Source organism: Dermacentor albipictus, chromosome 10 (genome assembly GCF_038994185.2).
Source record: "Dermacentor albipictus isolate Rhodes 1998 colony chromosome 10, USDA_Dalb.pri_finalv2, whole genome shotgun sequence".
Taxonomy (NCBI): Eukaryota; Metazoa; Arthropoda; class Arachnida; order Ixodida; family Ixodidae; genus Dermacentor; species Dermacentor albipictus.
The window spans coordinates 93984496-94008397 of record NC_091830.1 but is presented as its reverse complement, the minus strand read 5'-3'; the positions used below and the strand labels follow the sequence as shown (position 1 = coordinate 94008397).

At 48.3% G+C, this 23902-nt stretch overlaps 1 protein-coding gene across 1 annotated transcript; it reads right to left on the bottom strand.

Moving 5' to 3' along the window:
* Positions 1 to 10235: 10235 nt before the first annotated feature.
* LOC139050751 (uncharacterized) lies at positions 10236 to 16757 on the bottom strand. Its single transcript, XM_070527464.1, has 2 exons — positions 16216 to 16757; positions 10236 to 11635 (listed from the first exon to the last, which is right to left on the bottom strand). Exons 1-2 carry the CDS (start codon positions 16498 to 16500, stop codon positions 10355 to 10357), a joined length of 1566 nt encoding a protein of 521 aa, XP_070383565.1. The 5' UTR covers positions 16501 to 16757; the 3' UTR covers positions 10236 to 10354.
* Between the last annotated feature and the right edge of the window lie 7145 nt (positions 16758 to 23902).

Genomic DNA, 23902 nt, shown 5'->3' with positions numbered 1-23902 from the left:
CTGCCAAACCTCAATTTGCTGGCGAGGGGCCATGATTAGGCACTAGGTTTACTAACATCGGCGCTTGGCCGACTACGGGAGGCAATCTAGCCTGTAGCGTAGCATTGAGCTGTTGAAACATGCCCATAACCTGTGTTTGGAAAACCCGCATGTCATTGGTGAAGGCGTCAAGACGCTCCTCAATCTTGTCTAGTCTGGCTACGATCCTGTCGACCCGAGCTTCCAACCTATCCTCTCTTTCCTCCAGTTTTCCTATTCTGTCCGCAAGGGCAGACATTTCCCCCCTAAGACTAGTGACTTTAACGACTGTCTGCGGCGTGTCCGCCGTTGAAGTTTCTGCCACTCTTTTTGCATTAGCTCCCTCATCCGCCGATGGCGGCCTCTTAAGCTTCCCCCGATTCTCCACCTCCATAGCTGTGCTCTCGCTCTCGCGAGAAGCAGTCGCCTGTGCCGCTTTCAGTGGGGCCTGGACCACCGGCGTCTGTACCCTTTGTCCTTTGTCGCTTTTAAGCGCGCGTTCCATCTCTGCCATCCTGACTTCCATCTTTTTAATCGTCTCAGCCTGCTGCTGCACCTGCCTTTGTAGCTCCTTCTCTCGAGCAGTCTCACTCTGGGAGGCCACGTAGGGCCAGCTCACCTTTTTTCTCGTGGCACTGGGACTTCTTCCATGACTGGAACCCTGTTCTCCTTTGCCACGCTCGGGTCCGGGCAGTGGTGGGAAGGAAGTGGACCGGTCCCTGCTCTTGTTATCGTCTCTCGCACCGCTGGATGACCGCTTCCTGGGCCTCGAGCGCCGCTCCTCCTTGTCAGTTAGGCCGTTGTCCTCACTGCCCTGCTGCAGGCCCGTCGGCTGCTTACGGGCTAGACGAAACTTGCAGTTCCGGCTCCCCGTGTTGTGCGCCCCATGGCACACGATGCAGTCTGGAGTGCAGGTCAGCGGCTCTCCTTCCGGTGGTGCAGGATGATCCTTTCCGCAACGGCGACATAGATTAGTCTTCGGACGATAACAAACGTCCGCCCGATGTCCCACTCGTCTGCAGTTATAGCAGGTCTCGACTAACTCTCTGTACGGAATCACCGCGTACAAACAGTTCCAGTAAATAATCTGCCAGGGAACATGCTTCCCCCCGAACGTTATCTGAATCGCCTTCGACTTCCCCAAAGGTCTGGCATCCAAAATTTCTATGCCGTCATTCCTCTTCAGGAATCCCGCCCGAACTTCTTCCAGTGGGCATCCGTTGTACGCGTTGTAAATGACTCCGCGCACAGAGTTCTCCGGCGCCGCCACGTACGCCGATATCTCAAGGTCATGATTACCCAGCTTGAGTGTCTTCACATTCGCATATGCCCCACAGCGATGCATACACGGCGTGCTCACCGTCATCGTGTTATTCGTCTCGTTGACCCGCACCAGGTCTTCCTCCGCCGCAGTCGCATTCGTCAGCTCCGCTGCCGCTCTCAAGGCATATCCGAGTTCCCTCGACGTTACCATACTCAAGTCCCAATTCTTGGGTCGGCACACAACCTTGAAGTCCTTCGCTGGCATCTTCAGAAACGGCCCCCGTTTCTTCCACACCGGCGCTTTCCCGCGCTTGACTTGTTCTGCTCCGTGCGTCTGGCGCCCGTCGCTGCCTGCCTGCTTCTCGCTAGGCTTACTCTCGGGATGGTTCCCGTATACAGATTTCTTGAATCTATCTTGAGCCCGCAAAACCCAGGCCCATTCTCCCGCCTCGAACTCTTCGGGCGTTATAGTCTCTCCCGCAACGGAGTACTCCATGGTCTTCAGCCTCACAGAGGCCCACAACCACAAGTCACCGCCCCGGAGCCCGGTGCCGTCGGCGGCGGCTCGGCCTAATGATGAGGCCTAACTTTGCCGCGCGGTGGTTGAGCACGAAAAGCGTAGAAAAACCCCTAAAAAGGGGGCAAACTTGCCGAAATTAGGTGTCCGCAGGGAGAGGGCAACTTCCTGTGGAGAATCACACCAAAAGCAAGTCCACAGCACAGGGAGTTCCACCGAAAAACGGTTTCAAAGCGGGAGCCCATGCGAAGCACATCCGCAATCTTCGACTTCGTCGTCTTCTCCAACACGCCGCGAGACGCAACAATGGAGCCGCGAGACGCAACAATGGAGCAAGAGACCTTCAGAAGAAGTTTGGCAACAGCAACGAGGCGGTGTACTTAGACGCTGTGCGATAGGAAGGAGAGAAAAGCGCGCACGCCATCGCGGTTGTAGACCGCACGGGTAAGTGCCTCGCGAGCGCTACAGTGACCGCGGGACACACGGAGGCGGCCGAAGAAGCCGCAATAGCCCTAGCACTGGCCACGGTACCTAGCGCTGCGATCGTGATCAGCGACTCGCAGGCGGCAATCCGCGGCTTCGCGCGCGGTCGCGCCTCGCGGGAAGCGGTCCGCGTACTCCAAATTTGTGACGACGGCGACTCGTCATCGCCCTCGCAACCGCAAAATTCTACAGTCTTCCTCCTCTGGACCCCGGCACACACCGATGTCCCGCTCGCGGGCAACGAGGTGGCCCACGCCACGGCTCGAGGTCTCACACGCCGAGCCGCCGCAGATTATGTGGCCACCGCCCCCGCCCCTGAGAGCGGGGCATCGGATCTGCCTGATCGGGACACTACAACAGAAATGCGGCAACAAGAATGACAATGGGCGTGAGGCGATCGCCTGACCGCGTTCAGAGATCTCACCCAACACTACAGACTCCAAAGACGCATATTCCCGCCACCACACAAGTTAAACAGGAATGAGGCCGTAACATTACGCTTGCTCCAGACACACAGCTACCCTAGCCCCGCGGTCCTGCATCACTTCTACCCAGGTTTATATCCAACAGATGCCTGTAAAGCTTGCGGACAGCGAGCAACGCTGCGACATATGCTCTGGGAATGTGCCGGCAACCACGGTAATGGGACCACATCCGTGCGCGACGCGTCCGTAATCGCGGCCGTTACCGCAGTACGGGAAGCCTCGAGCTCGCTTCTCCCCGACGCCGCCCCAGCTGCGAGGCCCGCTTGGGACTTTCTCCATCGGCGTCGCCGCCGCTGGGAGGCGGCTCTCAAAAGTTAAGAGTTGGCAGAACAGCTCTGGGCCGTCCGGCAAGCCAAAGATGCCGCCCGAGTCCAAGGACTTGGAGCCGCCACCTGAGGCCACCACAACGAAACTGCCGGCCATTCATTAATAAAGTTTCTTCTCTCTCTCTGTCTCTTCATATTGGAAGTACATTGGTGCAGTATGTACAGAAACAAAAATAGTGATTACAGAGATTAGAGATTAGATTACAGAGCTCTTTCGAGGCCCTGTAACGCGGGTTTTGTCCTTTCTGGAGCGTTCGAGGGAGCCTCGCCGCTCCTTAGGCGCTTGGTCAGCCGTGAGGATAGGTGTAGTGTCCATTGCCTCTTGTGAGGCCGCGGACACGCGCTCATGCGAGCGATAATATTTTCGAATAAGTCCCGCCTCGTAAGGCAAGACCACTGCGCCCCCCAGCCCAGAGGTCGATGGGGCTTCCTGTGGGATTGAACTGCGCCGGTTGTTGCCAGCGCTGGAAGGGGCCGGGAAGATTGAGGCAGCCTTGGCTGCACCTACATTCGGGGCCGCTATCAGTCCTGCGGCGTCGCTGCGTAAAGCGCAGGTTGCCACAGATAACTTTTGTGGGGCTGGCAACCAAAGGTAGCCTGGCCTGTTTATTGGTTTGGTGGAATAGGCTTACCCACTTCCACTGCTTCCACCTTCGGGGCAGCAGCTAAAGTTACCAGCTCGCTGCGCGCGGGCTGGGCACTTGGCATTGGCCGCTGTGCCGCCGCCCCCCGACGCGCCGCATCAGCATAAGGTGTGCTGTAGAAAGGTGAACACCTCTTACGGGCTTTCTTAAACGAAATATTTTCCTTGAATGTGAGGGTGATTATGTGTTTTTCTTTCTTCCAATTCGGACAGGAGCGTGAGTAGGCTGGATGGTCGCCACTTCAGTTCACACAGTGAGGTGTGCCACTAGAGTTGCCAGAGGGTGGCGCTGGACTCCACACTTTGCACAGGTTATTTGGCCACGGCAGCTCTGCGAGCCATGGCTGAACCTTTGGCATTGGAAACGCCATCTAGGGTTTGGAATATGCGGTCGGACAGTTAGCCTAATGTATCCCGTTTCAATTGTTTGCGGCAGAACGCTAGATGCAAATGTTAAGACAAAGTGTTTGGTTGGAATTTCTTTGTTGTCCCGTCTAAGGATAATACGTTCCACATCGGTCACATTATGATCTTTCTACCCTTCCAGGAGTTCAGCTCCTGTCAAATCCTGGAGGTCTGCCTCTGGGAAGAGTCCGCGTGAGCTATGCATCGATCGGTGTGGTGTAACAGAAACTGGTTTGTTACTAGTTGTCACCAGACTGCCTACCTTCTCGTACAGATTTTTCTGAGGGATCTCAAGAAGAAGGTCTCCGCTTGCCATTTCCGTCACCTTATAACCTGACCCTAAGGCTTCGGTCAAATATTTTGAAACTATGTATGGTGAAATGAGTCTGGCCCGTTTTTCAGAGTTTTCGCTGTGTACAACATGGTATTTCGGGTGGGCCTCTTTTGCTCGGTTGAAGCATGTGCTCAGGTCGTCGGTGCGTCCCCTCTTCTGAGGGTGACCATCAAGTATGCGGGGAGATGCGGGTGTTGCCATAGTAGTTGGTTTCTTTTCGGCAGCAGTGTTGGCCATCCCCCCCCCCCCCGGACCCCACTTGGGGACGCTGCAGCACTTAACGCGTAAAGCTGCAGACGCGAACCGCACATTGTCACTACAACCTAATATATAATACTCAAGGGAGGGCACGTGCACAAGGTTAACCCAAGCCGCCTAGGAAAATTAGGAAGTGACGGAAGAGAAGAGATGATAGGCCAGTAAAAGAGAGAAGATAGGAAAGAAAAAGATTGAAGAGGGGGACAGGAAAAGGCGACTGCCGATTTCCCCCAGGTAGGTCACTCCGGGGGTGCCGTCAACGTGAAGCAGAGGCCAAAGAGGTGTGTTGCCTCCGCCGCGGGGCCTTAACGGTGCGAACACCTAGCATCGGCTCAACCCCCAGGATCCCCCTTTCCCCGCACACGGCTAGGCCACGCACGGCTACATGCGGGAGGGTCCAAGCCTCGTGTCCTCGGGTACGTGGTGTCCCACCACACCAAACGCCTGCTGACGCAGACGACCCTGCGGGGACCTTTAAACGTAGCCTCTCGGATGCATATTGTAGAGAACTGGCTAGCTGTCTAAAGCCGTCCTCTAAAACGCCCACGTGAAGCTTGCCATAAATTGCAAAAGTTGTGTTCTTCGTAGCTACACTAGCTAGCTACACCAGTGCGTGAATCGCTTGCAGAAGGGCACTGCACATGTATGAGTTGGCTTAATCAGCATACCTGGCTTGTGGAATGATTTACTCTTTGAAGTGACCCTTGCATACGTACGGAATATGAGCAAACCTCGCGCAAATACAATCGACCTATAATTGTGCCCTAAGCGTAACACCTGTAGCTTTTACTCAGGATAGGAGAAAGAAACATAGAAAAGCCCTACCGAAGTATAGCAAGAACATCATACTTTGGCAATAAACAAACACACATGAACCCCTGAGCCTGAAGGTTTTGGATGGAACCATACTTTTTTTAGGAGTAGCCCATTTACAGTCATTTCTTTCCTTCCACTTCAGGAGTGAAAAAACGTGTATGTTTGACTCCAACTTACTTGTTATAGCGCGGCACACGAAATATTGCTGGCAGTTCGCAGCTGGTCGCACATCTGCACGAAGCTGCTCGGCACAGAGCACCCGCCACCTATCTTAGTGAGAAGCTACGACAATCTTGATAATCGGCTTGCCCAGAGCAGAGAGCTGACAGTATCACATCAACCCCGCTACATCGCCCACAATACACACGGTGTTACAGGCAGAGATGCGCAGTGGCGCCTGGTCAAGCTTCGCTACAGACAAAGATTTCCGCTTGCTTATGTCGCACGACGTTTTTCAGAGGTGACACACTACAGGGGCACTCCATAGAAATGGTCTGCGGAGTAGCATCTCATAAACACGTGCTGCTCGTTTGAAAGCATCGTTGAGCAGCTACTGTGCCGGCCCCGTAATCGTTACGTTTGCTGACTTAACCGCACTAGTACTCTGGCCAGCTGGAAGAATCTTCTGTAGTTGATGCTGCTCGCTTTCTTTTGCACTCTCGCCTTCTTGTTTGGGCTATTCGCTAAAATTTATGATTATGTTCGATGCTTTCAGCATAGCTTCTAATCAGTTTTATTCCAAAACATTCTCTGGGTCATTCATGGCACTTTGAGAAAGGCATGCTCCTGTCTCGCCTCGTGTTAATAAAAATGAATTAATGTGTGAATCGAACGTCTGGCATTGAGCACAGCAGCCGAGTTCTCTAACAGTGGGATGCATTCTCGGGTGACTGCTACGAGCGATCTGGCTCTCAGTGTGCGCTCATTAGCGGTTGAGCAAAATCGGAAAATTTCATTGTCTAGTCGAGCAATACGTCATGTGATTGCGATGGTATCGTGAAAAGTGATCTTCCGATGCCCGAGAAGATGTCCCCATTAGACCACGATCTTTTTTTTTCTGAGGCGACAGTCGCACGCATCTTTATCGCGTCCAAAGCCCGACAGCCCTTTGAAACACTCGCCACATGTACCGAATGTCACTTTGTGGGCTTCATTCCTTGCGAAAGAAGCCTGCACTTAGAGGCACCCTGTTAGACTGCACTATCGGCGGCTGTTGTCCAATCTGCGCGGTAATTTCGTCGCAGCAGCTTAGACTATGAAGAAACTGAACAATATTTCACGGACTTGCTGATCGCGGCCAAGTTAATTAAGCCGTAATATTTCTTCGCCGAAGGTCGAATGCCATCGCCGCTCTGACATGCACTACAAGAAATCACCATATTCAGCCACGATTGCAACACGTAGTCGCAGATGATGTCACAATCCGTACCCACGTTCATCCACTGCATATTCTGGATAGCCGCGTGCCTGCAAAATGCTTCGCAGAACAAGTTTCCAGAGTGGGTGCCACCTCAACAAATCTTTTTTCACCGATCATGCCCACTTATTCTCTCATCTCGTTTAATTTTTCCGTCGTTTGCTTTATTACATTCTCAGGTGGTTTGTTGTACTTTGAACACTCTAGACAGAAAGCTGCCGTCTGCGGAAACTCAGAGCCGCGATTTTTAGCTCGCCTGCGCACTTGCCAGCGGCAAGTTAATGGCACATGCGCAGGCGATCATTACGTGGGCAAGCATTGCGGAGGAAACTAAACTTGAACGATAGTGATAGTGAGTTACGATGGTAAGATTGCACCAACGAATCCTCCATTAAGGGCGCCTCATTAAAAAAAAGATTTCAGGGTTTGTGCCTATAGGTCCGCCTGAAGCTAGCAACAGGCCTGCTTATCCTCGTTCACAGAAAACTGGCAGATTTCTAGATCCATCGGTCCTTACGTATTAGTAGGAACTTCTTTACATTAGGCATTTTTAGCTGCAGCAAATTAAAAAAATTCCCTGCCGCAGATAGCGCGATTCCAATCCTTGAACTAACTTACTGGACGAGGCGTGCATTTCTTGTACGAGAAATCACAGTTCACAATAGGGCAATTAACAGAATTCACTACCTAGTTTCAGGAATTAATATTGACAGCACGTATTCCAATTTACAAATTGTAGCGGGGTGAGTTCGCAAGGCGAGAAGTGATAGCCAGACACGTATATCTTCTCACTCGAGTGAGAGTGAAAGCCTTCTGAATAGGTGCTGTCTTTCACTTGTTTGAATTTCTTAGCAACAAGCTCAACTTCGAAACAATTGTCAGGGTGATTATAGTTTCAACATATTGATCTCCAATATGCGCGACGAAATAAATTGGCGGTCCAGTTACTTTTGTGTTTCAATGCATAAAGCAGCGTTTTCCTAATAAAGTGGTTAGGACACTGCCATGGCTTAAAAGCGATAAAGTAAGAAGAGACGCAACATGAAAGCGTTGGCACGGCACAAGCAGCTTCAATATAAAAACGAACTTAGGCATTTGGCGGAGCACGTGACTTCTGGTTCTGACGCATTGTGTTTAGGTGCAAATATTCTCGAAAAATGCTGCAGGGCATGGGCCTGCTTATTAGTGGAAGCATGTCACATGAAGAGGGGGAAGGCTGCGTTAGTTAGCCTTCAGATTTCTTGTACGTGAAAGAAATCAGATACCTCTACGCGCACAGAAATATCAGATCCCTAAGTTTTACTTTTTCTGGTTCCCTTAACGCATCTGCGCGTCCGCGTATTGCATACATTTTATGATGACGTTGGGATATCAAACTTGACAGTAGCCCTTGTCATCTGTCTGCCCTTTCTTTCGTGCAATTTTTTTTTTTTTGGTGGGAGGGTGCATCCTTAGTCATGTCGTAAATGCACTATGCCCTCTCAAAATCCGTTTATCAATGCGAATTTTTACCGCAAGTTCCATGCCCTCATCTCAAAACCGGTGCCATCCGCATACTTCGGTCCAAGTTGGTATGCCTTGCAAGTTTATTAGATACGATTCGGAAATTGTAAGATGTGCTGCCATTGAACTGATATGAAATATTAGGAAATTTTGTTACTGAAACACACATCTGATTACCCTTAGATGCAATGTCCACCTCATCAAGCAACTTGTTTCGAAGGTTATTTTTAAGCTATGTGTAACATGCGATGTTTCCAAATTTCTTAGTTAGTTAGTTAGTTAATTCGGGTTTAATGGCGCAAAGGCGACTAAGGCCATGCTGCGCCAGTCACAGGACAGTATAAGATCTAATGTTAAGGTAGTTATAACTGTATTACCTTATAGTCGATGCAGATAATCGGTTTCACCTAAAAACTGGAACAGGTTAGTGAATGGTACTAGTGCGTCATCGCCCAATATCAAGGCAGGGTGCAGAGGTATATGTAAGTGATACAGATTTTTGAAATGTTTCTGTCTCTGTGTTTCAGTGTGTGGGCATGATATAATGATGTGGGTTACTGTGAGCGTTTCGTGACATTTCTCGCATGTTGGTGGACTTTCGTTTCGAAGTAAAAAGTTGTGTGTTAGATGCGTGTGTCCAATTCGAAGTCGACATAACATTACCTCATAGAACCGTTCTTGGTGTGTGCATGATTTCCACTCGCGAAGCAGGGGTTTAGTTATATGTAACTTGTTATTTACGCATGAGTTCCAGTCTTGCTGCCATTTTGATGCAAGGGCCTTACGAACTGCTCTGATGCTGTCTTTGTATGGAAGTGTTATGTGTGCGATGCTTTTCTGCGCTGCCATGGATGCGCTTCTATCTGCAGCTTCATTCCCTGCTATCCCAACATGGCTTGGGACCCAGCAGAATCGTATGGTTCCTTCGTATTTCTTGTTAAATACTATGTTTAAGATATCGCCAAGCAGGGGCTCAGACGCGGAGTTTAAGTTAAGGGCTCTTAGGGCACTTAATGAGTCAGTATAGATGATAGCATTCTTCTGCTTGTCGGAAGTAATTTTCTTAACTGCCATCCATATCGCATAAACTTCGGCGGTAAAGACTGAAGAAAAATTATTTATGCGAATGCTATTTTCCCAATTTTTTGTTACGATCCCGACACCTACGTATTCTTGTGTTTTAGAGCCGTCAGTGTAAAATTCTGTTTAATCTTTGTATTTTTCTTGGATAGCTCGGAACTCTTGTATTATATGCTCTTGTGGAATGTCTTTTTTATTTATATGTGTTAACGTCCAGTCACACAGCTGTGTAAAACTGCACCACGGGGGCAATCTTGCTGGCCTTTCGGCAACCTGCAACCTGCAAATTTCGGCAACCTGCAAATTTCTAACAGCTAAAAAATATTTTCATCATGGTTATGCTTTGTGTGCTTTGTGTGCACCATAAATTAAAAGAGGAACAGAAAACAGGGTAAACTTGTGGAAAGAAAGTCTCTGTGACACAAATTGCAATGAAGTTGACGGAGGGGTTCTTCAGAAATGCAGTTTTTTAAAGCAATGAAGGCACCCTCTTCAACGGTTTTTTCTTGCGTTCTTGGTATTGTACAATGACATAATGAACTACGATGCAATGTTTTAGAATTCCTCCCAACTGTGAGTTACCTTTACCAGCACTGTTCCGAGATGAACTTCAGGAGACTGACGCTGTTATAAACACACACTAAAGCAACGTCATGTAGGTAAATACATGTCGAAATATTATTGTACTAAGTTTAGCAAGAAGCTTTATTTCGCTTTCAACAAAGATATCTGGAAGATAGACGTTTGTTTCCGAAAAAGTATAACGGCATATGTATTTATTAGAAGACATAAAATTCTCGGCTCATTTACTTTGCGACGTCATTGGGAACAAGTTCCCACACTATATGAAGTTCGTCGTTCGTGACGTATCCGTGATGTTCCAGATAATCTGAGGGAAAAAAGCAGAGTGCGGAATAACACTCTTTGTTAGATGATTCGTCGGGTCTTCCAACGTGCATAAGATTATCGGAAGCATTAGCCACCTTCCGGCACGGTTTGTTTCCGGATGGATGTTCGATGGTCAGCTGAATGCTCTGATTGAAAGGCCATTGAAGAAATTCGTCGATCACACCCTTGTGCACCCGAAAAGCAGCATGCAGTAACACTTGACCTCCGTCTTTTCTAAAGCACACTCCTGGCGACAGGTGATAGCCAGAGATGTACATCTTTTCGCTCCAGTAAGAATGAATGCCTTCTAAATAGGCGCTTTCTTTCATTTCTTTGAATTTCCTAGCAATAAACTCATATCGCCTAATGTTGATCGTGTTGAAGGCCATTTCCCTTTTTTTATTCCATGCGCTCGGCCCTCCTTCTATCTCAGTGTCTTTCACTTCACTAATGCCAGCAACCATTCTTGCGCACTTTCTGCAGATTGCACTTGCTGCATCGTCCAACACTGACCCGAAGGTTTCCTTCAGCAAATCAACACCTTCACAAGTTCTCTTGATTAAAGCGCTATTCCCAGTCAACCATGTTATCAACTCATCCGCATGAGATCTGCTTTCCGCATTGCTTTCGTCCAGGTGGTTGACAGTTCGCCACGTGTGTTCTGAACAATCATTCAGCTCTTTTATTGAATCGGTTATGGTTGCTGTAAGAAAACGCGTCTCTTCGCTGTGGTCCAACAATGTTTCCTCGACTTCTCTGACTGACGTTATAGTGACTGTAGATTGTATGGCAATGCGATCCAGTGTACTACTTTCGCTTGACCTTTGTAGCAGTGCTTCTTTGACCGTGTTCATGCAACGTGAAATCTCATTTAGGCGATCACATTGAGCAGTATGATCACTAATGAGTGCGTCTAGCCTGTATCTCATTTCAACTACTCGCACGTCTAAGCTTGTATTCAGAGCCGCCATCATTGCTTTTTGGGCATTGTCTAACTTCTCTATAGCCCAGGAAGTCTGAGGCATTGCATAGTCTCGGCATTTGCTCTGTAAATGCCCGGCCACATTACTACGGAGCACGAGCATTGAACATTTAGGGCACAACATAGAGTGGTGGTCACAGTCATTGCAAAAATGCTTGGTAAGTTCTGACGCCGCTAAAACCATGTCGCAGCCACGTTCTTCATTCCAGCATTTTACCTGAAAAGAAAAAGAAGCCTTTGAGCAATTTTCTGTGTTGGCATCTTCGTAATATTTTGCATATCAACATCTTCCACGTTGCCTTATGCATTCGAACTTCGGATGCTTCAAGGTAAAGATAAGGTGCCGCAGCTTGATGGGGCGTCAAGATCAGCCTTAACTTAGTGCTGCTATGAAGGCAAGGGAATGAACTTGTTCGTGGGGCGAAGTTGTTACACGGGCGTGGAATCAAGCTCTTTTAGGATATTCCCGCTTCTACAAACAAATTGTTAGGAACAAAAAAGGTATAAATCGGGAAGCCACAACCCCAGTCGAGCACAACATTGCGCGAAGCATTGCTGTTTGGCATGAAGGATTCTAATGAACATTTTCAATTCTCTGGAGTGAAACGGCGACAGCACTTGTAGAGTAGGCGCGAACTGGTGGCATGTGCATTAAGAATGAGTGTGATTGCTGAAGGAGAAATCACTTAATAAGTTGTAACTGCGTTTGCGCCGTTTGAGTGGCATTACGTTAATTTTTGGCGATCTCTTTTCGTTCCAATAGGGCAGCGCAGTCTTCGGGCGCCTGCGCCACTTGACAACAACGAGTGGCTCGGTGGGTTTAGGTATCCGTTCCTCGAACTCGGTTAGGGCGAGAAGCTTCTTGAGGCGAGGCATCCTTTCGGAAAATGTTCCTCTAGAGCGAGATCGGGACAACTAGGCTCTCTGGGCACACGGAATTAATTCTTTTCGGGAAATACCCTTAAATAGTGGGACTGATACGAGGACACACATGCACTAGCACCACAGAAAAAGCGCTAACTGCCAGGGGAAGATTCATTTGAAGAAGGCCAGCCTTTATATATGCATCCTAGAATAGGCATGAGCACACAAACATCTGCATGATACAATCACTGTCCGTTATGCCAAAAGGCAATTTCGTGTTCTGATAATGCAACAACGGAACGCTACACAGCTATATCCATTCCTAATAAAAATGCCTGTATTATTTTTCACTCCTTGCTAGTTTTTTTCTTTGCCTAGAAATATGGGTTTGCCAAATAAAAACGATACCCATACTTCACGTTATTGCAGTACTGACTTGCTCGATTGTTAATTCATTGTCCCGTTTGTTCTATATGTACCTTACCACAGCTTGCGCAAAACGAGAACAAGGTAAAATCTGGGGCGAACGTTCCGACAAGTGCACTTGTCATTTTCAAGGGGACACGTGCTCCCTGTGTCTTCTCTGGATTACCACAGCTTAGATGCATCGTAAAACTTAGCAGCACGTGCAGTCTGTAAACCAAGTTTTACGATTGATGGCGCACTGGGGTCTATTGCGCTCTTTGATTCGAGTGGGCACAGTACATAGCTTGCAAGAGGTACAGCAAAGTAAATTCACATCCTGTCACATTTCATATTGGCCCCTAATAAAGACGAGGGCAGGGGAAGAGAACACGAAACAACACTACGGGTGGTAACTTTCAACTGATTCATTCAGGGCAACACGTCATGTATAGACAAATATAACATGCGCAGAATTCAGCAACAAGACCACGCCTCAGCCTAGCGAGGACACAACTTATCAGAAGTATATAAATCCTATTGAAACAGCCTAGTGGAAGTATCACTAACGAAGTCTTGGCCTTTCATACCTGCATCATCACTATCTCTAGCATTTTCCAAGAACACTTGTTTCCTTGAAACGTGGTTTAAAAGGGCAGGCATTGCAGTGCGCAAGCAAGTGCGCCAATTTGTCTTTAGTCAAGTTTTGTTCATGTTTCCTGGCTCGATCATTCACGGATTATGAAACATCATTCCAGCGCACAATTGAACACTGAGAAGAGTGTTGAGAAGTGTTCAGTTGTGCGCTGGAACGATGTTTCATAATGCCAATCACAACCAACTAACCCAGCTGCCCATACTTATCGATCATTCAGTCTGCCCTATGTAAGGCTTTCCACACGCCGGGAAGATATTAGACACAACTCCTTCATTGCACATTATGTCGGTTGGATACATTCAAGTTGTGCGATAACTTGCGCACTAACGGCGCCACGTGTGCTGTTCCCCCTCTTCCCCTTTTTTGCGTGCTGGTTTCACACGTATGCTCTTTTACAAAATCGTTGCAGATACTGATGTGATAAGACAACGGGGCAAACCTGCTTCCGGTAAAGGTACTAATTTGTGAAACGCTGCTCGATCTCGTGCTTGCATGGGCGATTCAGTGATGCCTTAATACTGAAACTTAATAATGACAGACTTAAAGAACAACAACAATGTCAAAAATGCACGTGATCGTCGGCTCGCTTTTCGTTGTAAATCTTGTCAGTGTGAGCCACTGCTCGGAGTATGCACCGTTGTACGTTTCATGCACAACAATCTCGCAACAGAAATCATTGAAGGTGAAAATATTTTGAGGTCCTCAGTGCGTATTTTGAGGTTCTCACTTTTCCGATGAGGGCCTTCTGTTCCTAAATACATAATTATATTTGCTTTTGTGGTGGTTGTGAACGAGTTTATAGAAGTGTAGTGATGAAAAATAAACCTTTGTTGGCATATGCCCTGGGTCCCGATGTCTTCATTTTTTGCGGTCGTTCTGTCTGCGCAACACAAACCGAAGATCTTGAACCAACAAGCCCAGATTTCTTCTAACGCAATACACGTCGCCGTAATGACCCTCTTAGACCGTTAAGAGTGTGTTAAGAAATACCGACCACGACAGGCCATCAGACCAGACAAACGCAAACGTTCAATTGAATTTTATTGCGGTCGCAGGCGTAAATATCAGAAGCTTGCTAACACAGTGGCAACGAAGCAAGCAACAATATCTGCGTTCACGTGGTTTCAATGGGTTTCTTTCACTGGCGGCTTCATTGAACGTGTGTGGTGGACTGCCTGTACTTACGCCTGTGGCTGAAATGAAATTGAGTTACATGTTCGCGCCTGTCCGCGTCAATACCTTCTAGACCTTGTCTTTCTTTATCACGGCATCTTTCCTTAAACATTAGGAAGCAGCTTTCCCTACAACATGATTTATTGAGCCATGGTCTGATTATGAGGCACGTCGTTGTGTGTGGCTCCGGAATAATTTAGAACACCTGGGGCTCTGTGACAAGCACCCAATGCGTGGTACACGAGAGTTCTTACAGTTCACCGCCATCGAAACGCCGCCGCGATGCGACCCCGTGACCTCGTGTTACGCAGCGCAAACGCCAAAGCGACTGAGCAACCACGACGGGTGATCAGAGGTGGTGCAGCTACCGACGACGCCAGTGCCACTGATTTGCCACGCCTCTGTGCGCCTGCCGCAAGCCACAGAAGTGAGTCCACTGTGCGACACAGATAATTCCTCATTGGCGAGCGAGGTCGGCCGGTGGCCCGCAAACAGAGTGCGGGGAGTTGCCATGCCACTAACGCGGACGCACCTCAAAAACATTTCCTTTCTTCGGGAAACTTGTAAATGGTCATGTATGCCATCGCTGGCTACGTGATCGAAGCCTGTGCTGACGATAAAGTAAAGGAGGGAAGAGGTATTCCACGTGATGCTGATTTGCAAAGTATTGCGAGTCGAGCGCAAATGCTGTTGCGCCGGTAACCACGGGGTCCGAGTATAGCACTTGAATCGCTCAACAATCCACTCGTATAAGGTTTATCAGAGAATGTCAGTAAATATATTGGCGCAATTTAGCAAAGCAGTATGTTTTTTGATGATTAACGCACGCAGCATAGCGTCTCACGCCAGGAAACACCAGTTGCATAAAAAAGGCCGGAGAGCACGGCAGTCGAGATAAAAACAAAGAAGCATCCTGCTTGCGTTAATATACACTGACAAAATGAAGCAACAGCGCCCTATGCCTCAATACCTGGTTTGAGCAAGCATATCCAAATACAAAGGTAAATAATAAATCATTAGCGCTGCTGTATACTCGCTGCTTGCTACGGTGAACATATGTGATTGTGCACGAGTTTCTGTAGCATTCATTGAGCGAAGCCTAGAATTATGGCGAGTTCCAAGTAATATCAGGTACGCACGCAACATAGCCTTGGTCTAGTTGCTTCTCTTCACAGTTTCGCTTCGAAATATCTTACTTCTAAGAAAGCAAAATAACGGGAAAGCGGAGAATGGAACTTCAAGACGATGAGCAAAAATGTTTGCTCGTCGTCTAAAGGTTATTTTGTGATTGAATCCATAAAACCACATTTTCCTAATTAAATAATTACAACGGTGCCATGATCTAGGATCGCGAAAAGAAAAAAAAATACATACATGACACGAAAGAAGCGGTGGACACTGGGCAAGAGCCTTGCCGTTCGTGTCTTCTAGGCCTTGCCTTGAAAAAGACAAGTGCACTTGTGGGCTTAAGCGTTGGCTCCAGCTTTCACCTTGTTTTCGTTGTGATAATCGTCACTTCTATGTAATATTTCGATACTGTGTTTAATCTAAATTCCACGTGATTCCTCCGTTCTAACAGGAAAAGACACCTATTTCTAGCAAGGCGCGCCCAATTTGCTTTCTGAAGATATGCAATAAACTTAGCTTAATTGATCTCGATAGCATTCGTACAGGCATTCGTTTTTATCGCGTAATCCTACCTTCCGCCTGAGCAGGTTCTCCAAAGGAAAGTCTCTCCACTCAGCCTCTTCTGGCAGGAAGTGGTCACCGTCCAGTGGGCAGGCGTATCCATCGGTGACTTGGCACTGCTCGTAGCAGCTTCTGCACAGCACGTCTCGACAGGGCAGAAAAACGGTCTCTCTGGGGAGCACACCACACGCGCTACATATTCTGTGCGCAGGAATACGCTCGGCGAAATGCAAAGGTCTCCAGTCTAATGCCTCGGTAAAACCGCACAGCGTGTACCGCTGGTCTTGAGAATCCATGGCAAACAGCGCATACGTCGACTGGCAAATGTTGTGCCGACGGATCTGCGGAAATTCCCAAACGTTGCCAGTGCTCTGTGCTCTCAGCTGTTGTAAAGGCTACTATCACTCTGATAATGCCACGCCCAGTTCACGACTGCTCGCGGCGCCGCTCGGGAATCGCATGGGACAGTTTCGAAATTATCTACTTGTTTTGGCGCGTCAGTGTTGTTACCGACAATTTTATCGACTTTTTACGGCGAAGTTGTTTGCGCGGACCCTCTGCCGTTGTTGTCTGACTTCGCTAAAGAGGGGCCACGTGACCTAGGGGGAGAGTAAAAGAAGACCAAAAAAAGAAAGGGGTTGGAGTGTCCCCTTGTGAGAATGCTATCTTATACCCGAGCTTTATACCGTTGTCACACGGTGTATTTTCGGGATCGAGCCAGATGGGAATCGAATTTATCGACGATAGATTCCACCATGCCGCGAAAGCAACGAATGTTATGCTGGTGGTTTGCGGCCAACGAATAGTGCCAGAGATCGAAAAGCGATACTAGAAGCGCGCGGCTGCCAGCACTTCGGGCGCCTGCTATAAGTGCCGGCAGCTACGTCAGTATTCAAGCCAGTCCAACCAATCGTCAAAACGATTGGAGCGCCCGCATCTCCAGCGGTGGGCCTTGTACGCAATATACGCGGAGCTTTGGATTAGTGGTTCCACGCATTCCATACCAGCTACAGCTATGGGAAGACCAAGAAGCTGCCTACCGCGAGTGTCAGCGAGAGTTGGCTCGTGAACGGGCTGGTCGTCGTAGGGCCGACGCCGTGCTTCGCGCCACAGATGCGGAGTTTATACGCGGCGCTCCTAGAGCATGCTCACCACGCGAAGCACGGAAAAGCGAATATGAGTGGAAAGAATGGTGAAACAACAGAGTTACCATACAGACTACATGTGAAGCTTGACTTGCATAGTGTAGCACTCGATGTAACTAGCACAGCTTCACTCTTGGACCATCTTCACGGCCTGGAAGGGGCGGTGATTTCTTTCGGTTGGCCGATTTGTGAATGTCGCGAGAAAGAATGGTGAAACAACAGAGTTACCATACAGACTACATGTGAAGCTTGACTTGAATAGTGTAGCACTCGATGTAACCAGCACAGCTTCACTCTTGGACCATCTTCACGGCCTGGAAGGGGCGGTGATTTCTTTCGGTTGGCCGATTTGTGAATGTCGCGAACATTGCAACTAGAGTTCTAGCTCAGCGGGCGTACGGGTGAACGGAGATGGCAGCGGAGCACCGCACGAATGGAAGAGCTTTGACTCAGCGATCCCTCGCGTGGTCGAGCGGAGTAGAACCACTGTTGATCTTCTCCATGAGCAGCAGAGTTGCCAGTCTCATTGAAAACACCTCTCGCGCACTTATTCGCCAAGTCCGGTCACATGTGCAAAAAGCTTAGCTTTCAGGGAAAGTCAGCTTCACGACTGCTCCTGAACTGCCGTCTGCCCCGCCACTGCCTTCGCGAGCATCTGTCGGTCGCTCTGCGGCCTCTGCCACGCAAGCGGTGGATGCGTCGTGTTGGTGTGTTGTTTAGTGCAATTAGGATGGAAAGGCATTTTGTTGCCCTACGGCGCAGCGTCAAGGTTGGCGTAGCGTACTTCTGAGTTATATGCGACGCTTCTCAGAATGTAGTAATTGGGCATTTGTCTAACTATATTTCTGGTTTTAGTAGTGAAAGTGAAGAGCAAGGCAGAGCCATATCTGTGACTCATGAATCTGAGTATCGAGATCTTGTTAACAACCAGCTTTTTCTCTCACCCGCCGTGCCATGTATTTTCAAAGCACAAAATAAACTCTGTCTTGTCAAAAGAGTTCAAAAAAACAAGTGACACTCGAAGCAATATGTTCGTCGCCCGTCGAAATCGGTATTGCGGGTGGAGTGCATGGGCTGCTCAATGTGACTCGTTATTTATTCCAACGTACCGGTAAGTTCCGTAATGCACATACCTGTTTGCGTGACGCACGAAATCTGATCATATAGAGTGAGTATAAGTTCCACTAGCGGTATTTTTTGTTGAGAATAGGCGATAGCATTGACGACATATATGGCTCGTCTAGCGCTACGTAACAGCTGTTTAGCCAGTGAAAAAACACTACTTGAAGAGTAAATATATGTGCGCATGTGAATACACAAATATATTCACCTTACCGATGTAGTACGGTGCATTATACGCTCTATACAGTCCGTCGCAGCCAATCAAACTGCGAAGTATAAAATTTGTCACCGTATCTAACTCAGCGTTGCTCAGCTAGATACAGTTCCAAATTTTATACTTCGCACCGGATAACCAACATAAGGCAATCCAGCAGGCCGAAGACGCCCCCAGGGCCCAAAGGCTCCAGGCCGTCATCTAAGTTCAGGGACCTAGGTCTCATAAACGTACTGTACTAAAATAAAGTTTATTCCTCCTCCTCCTGCGGTATCTAGCGTCTATTACGCCAGACCTGCCACGACCTGCGCGAAATTCTACTTAGGTTGTTTATTCTAAAGCAGGAACCACAGATCACTTGTAGTACTTTATTTACCCGCAATCGTCATTTGCTCAAGTTACCTACATTATCTTTCAAAGCACTGTGTCAAAAATCACGCGGAACGAGCGATTTGTAGAACTTGCGTTATCTACTGTAGTGCGTTCTAGTTTTCTAACATTAAAATAAAACGAAATGTTTCTGTAGATAGTGACTCGCAATGAACAACTTATATCAAAATTTATCTAAACGCGCGCTACCTTCGATTTTCCCTTTCTTAGGTCTTTTTGCAACAGCACGGAATAAACGAGCAAGCACACTCGGCCGCTGAGCCGCGCCGTTTCCTGCATTCAAGAGAAGTTTCTTTTCTGCTTAACATGAATGCGTCGGTGATGAAGATGGCAGAACTACGAGCAACTGTGCTCACGCAGGGAGTACGTACAGTAATTCTTGAGCGGAACGCTTTGCTGCGCCACCTTTAGAACAGGGTTGGATTTACTGTGGAAAGCTCAGTACGCTCGCTTCAGGTTCTCGATTGCGGTCATCCACTTCGAATCGTCGCCAAACGGCCTCATTACGGAAACCTCCCGTATGACACAGAAGTCCTCTTCCCTAGTAATAATAATATTTGGGGTTTTACGTACCAAACCACTTTATGATTATGAGGCACGCCGTAGTGGAGGACTCCGGAAATTTCGACCACCAGGGGTTCTTTAACCTGCACCTAAATCTAAGCCCACGGGGGTTTTCGCATTTCGCCCCCATCGAAATGAGGCCGCCGTGGCCGGGATTCGATCCCGCGACCTCGTGCTCAGCAGCCCAACACCATAGCCACTGAGCAACCACGGCGGGTGTCCTCTTCCTTGGTGAAACGCTTCCGAAGCTTTTTCTTCTGCAGACGACCCAACAGCGTACCTGTCGTGGTTGCTCAGTGGCTATGGTGTTAGGCCGCTGAGCACGAGGTTGCGGTATCGAATCCCGGCCACAGTGGCTGCATTTCGATGGGGGCGAAAACAGCCGTGTACTTAGATTTAGGTGCATGTTAAAGAACCCCGGGTGGTCTAAATTTCCGGAGTCCTCCACCACGGCGTGCCTCATAATGAGGAGGTTGTTTTAGCACGTAAAACCTCATAATTTAATTTTTAACCCAACAGCGTCTTTTAATACGACGCAGACGACATGCCGGTGTTCGTGTGCGTGGTCGCCATATTTTTTTTTTTCCGCAGGAACGCTGGTCCGCTGCGCGCGCTCCGCTAGGGAGACGAAGCCAGTGAGCGAGCGAGTGGCCCGCTCCTCCGCAAACACGCTGCCGCTACCGCATACCGCGCATGCGTAGTGGCTTCTCCACTGGAACTCTGGCCCGTACACCCGCTGAGCCATAACGCTGTACTAAACGCCGAGGAAAAGAATTTTCTGAGACGTCAAGGGACAGCCTGCGATGGAAGCTCGACCAAGTGTAAAAAGAAAGGAAAAAAGAACACTGGGCGCATGAAAATAGTGCCAAAACAGTCTGAATATTTTTAAATCAGCGCTTGCTTTCTATGCCCTCTCCCATTTTGCTGACCGCAGCTGTTAGGTGCTACTGCAGAGTTTCGAATAGCTAACACTTATAATAAAATCTTAATTATTTCCCCGATGGCGGGATAGCACCTCGACGCTCAAGAAAATCAGTGAAATATTCTATTATCCGCCGTGGTTGCTCAGTGGCGATGTGTTAGGCTGCTGAGCACGAGGTCGCGCGATCGAATCCCGGCCACGGCGGCCGCATTTCGATGGGGGCGAAATGCGAAAACACCCGTGCACTTAGATTTAGGTACACGTTAAGAACCCCAGGTGGTCGAAATTTCCGGAGTCTTCCACTACGGCGTCCCTCATAATCAGAAAGTGGTTTTGGTACGTAAAACCCGATAATTTAGTTTTAATTAAATATTCTATTCATTAGGCCCTGATATTTTTCTTCCCAAGTACAACCACTAGGCCACGACAGAACGTATGCGCCTATCGCACGAACCCCAACCAGTTCTTTAAGACGATCACCGCGTGTGTCCCATTGCGTAGGACCGGTGTGCGAGGTCACACGCGGGTGCGCCAGTTTCCTTGACGCCAATGGGGCAGGAACGAACCAGCCAAGCTCCTATAATTTCATGGACCGCTTCACCTTAGCTCCAATTTACATGGATTCGCAGATGGGCGTTTGATCCGTACATCTTTTAATTTACAATATGGCCGGATAATTTAACAATTCTCACGGAGGTAATGTTGGGTTTAAAGAATAGGCAAATGCAAGTTCTTTTTTTACTGTTTTCGAATGCAAAAGCCTTATTTCAATGCCTATTGCCCGCCGAGGTAGCCCAGTCGTTACGGCATTGTACTACTCAATCAAGGGCTTGAGCTCGTCAACGGCTTCCGCATTTTGAAAGTGGTGGAATGAAAAAGCGCTTGTGAACGGTGTATTGTGTGCCAGTTAAGGAATCCCAAGCGGTCATAATTCTTCCACAGTCCGCCACTACTGAGTGCCTCAAAGATTATGATTTTAGAGCATAAAAGCCGATAATAATATTTATAACGATAGGGGTCATTTTCCGTCAAGTATCCCAGACATGTCGGTCGACCATCTCCGAATATGTTTTGAGAAATCACCTTTATTTGGTCGTACAAAACTGATTTCCCAATATCCTTTACAAGAATAAGATTTGAATGCGAAATCATTGAATACCCCATTACGCGAAAGTTCGTTGTTCTCGTTGGGGGCGAGGCCGAAAGATGGTAGCAAAAACAGCCGACGGCGTGACAAGGGAAAACACGTAAAAAATGCTCGCATCGCAGTCAAATTCGTCGGGCAGGTTTCCGCAGAGTCCAGTAATGTAATCAGAAACAAAAGTTGACACACTTCGGCTCTGCGTGGCAATTGAACCCCGGCCTCCAGAATGCGAGATGACTACCCCGATGCAATGGTCGACCTATACTCACGGCTGAGTAGAGTGGTGTCTAGTGCTTACGTCACTGCCTCCATCACTGTCTCCCACGTGTCACTTGCTCTTCGGATGTCATCGGTGCCGTCTCTGCTGCGATGTACTCTGGACGCCAAATCATGAGCGTATAAAATTAGGTGTGCCGTGTGCATCATTGTACAGGTCATGTCGCTGTCTTCCGTCAGTAACTTGCTCTTGGGATTTTATCTGTGCGGTGTCTACATGGATGCACGCCGAAGCGGCTACTTCTGGGGCATCTGGGAATCGTGGTCGCTCACGGAAGCACTACTCAGAGCACGAAGCAAGGGACCACAAAGAGGAATGCTGTGCAAGTTTACAACGTGCACAACGACATACGTTTCATACCTAAGCCAAATCATTTCCCCCAAGCGACTACAGTGCTTTCGCATTCCCACATGTAAGCAGTCTTAACTGTCTCTGCCGAGTTTTCTGGCCTCGTGACATGCTTTAAAGCTTTCTTAAGAAGCCAAAGCGTTTCTGTGAAAAAATATTGAACCAAACTCATTTTTGTGCATAATATTCATCAGCTGCGTCTACTGAACGTAAAAGGATTGGTCTTCAAACATAGAGGTGCTTATTGGCAACTTTGGTCGAAAACTGTTTCCTTAGCGGTCAGCAATCATGACAAACACCTATAAACTTACCTGTAATGGTTGCTTAGTGGCTATGGTGTCGGCCTGCTAACCACAACGTCGTGGGATCGAATCCAGATCAAAGTGGTAGCATTTAGGTTGCCGCGAATTGCGAAAACACCCTTGCACTTAGATTGAGAAGCACGTTCAAAAACCGCAGATGACCCAAACTTCCGGAGTCGCTCACTGTGGCGTTCCCCATAATCAAATTGTGGTTTCGGCACGTAAAACCCCACAATTAAAATAAACAAAAGTTGGTAATTTTTCCTAGGAGAACTACAATTGACTGGTTTATAGTAATTCTATATTACACTCGAATTATATAGGCGCCGATTTTCCGAAATAGCACCCCGACATACAAAAATTTTGGTTTTGGTCCATGGTAGCTCACAATTTTCGCAGTGAGGTACTCCTCGTAATTACATAACAGGAAGTGCACTAGGTAGGCCTGCTTTTGGGGTACGACTTCCGTAAATGTCTTATTTCCAATTTTCGTCTTAAGCAAGCTTTCGATTCGCGAATTCTATCCTGCGTCACACAGCCGACGCACGCAGCTTGTTAGTCGAACGCGACCCATTCACCCTATTTGCCTGCCTGCTTGCCTTGCCTGGGCTCCCTGCCAGGCTTTCTGTCTGGCCTGCCTGGCCTGGCCTGCGTGGCCTGCCCTGCATGGCCAGCCCTGCCTGCAGACGTCAGGCCTTCATGCTCATAGCATTGTCCTCATGCACTTGTCACAACATCGTCGAGATGCCGTCGTGGTTGCGCTATCATCGTCACGCCGGCTTCCGCATCCAATTATTGCCATGCCGTCGTCCTAGTAACACCATCGTCGTCGTACAGTATTTGCCATTCATTATAGTTGTCATGCCATCGTCTCACTCTGTTGTCCTCATAGCTTTCCCGCGCCATCGTCTCCATTGCCTCGTAGTTGCGCAGTCGTTGCCACGCATTGGTAGTGATACCGTCCTCGTGATACCGACATGGTCGCTTCCTATTGCGCTATATTTAACTTCGCCATCGCACGCCCATCATGCCATCGTCGGTAGTACACAGTCATCGACAGAAAGTCGTCGTCGTGCCGCTATTGTCCTAGTGCCTTCGTCGTTCTATCGACGTTAATCCTTCTCTGTTCCATCGTTATCACTGCGTCGGCGTCACAGCCATGTCTTCATGTTCATGGGTGACCTTGGCAAATGAGTCCCATACTACAGTGGGCCGTCGGTATATGTAGAAGTACGTGTACAGTATATGTACAGTATCATCACCACTATTA

Bases quoted from the DNA above. Each gene is read 5' to 3' on its own strand.
- LOC139050751 (XM_070527464.1), bottom strand. From the start codon at position 16,500: ATGGATTCTCAAGACCAGCGGTACACGCTGTGCGGTTTTACCGAGGCA. The intron at 11,636-16,215 runs GTAGGATTACGC...TTTTCTTTTCAG, and splicing joins AGAACCTGCTCAGGCGGAAG to GTAAAATGCTGGAATGAAGA.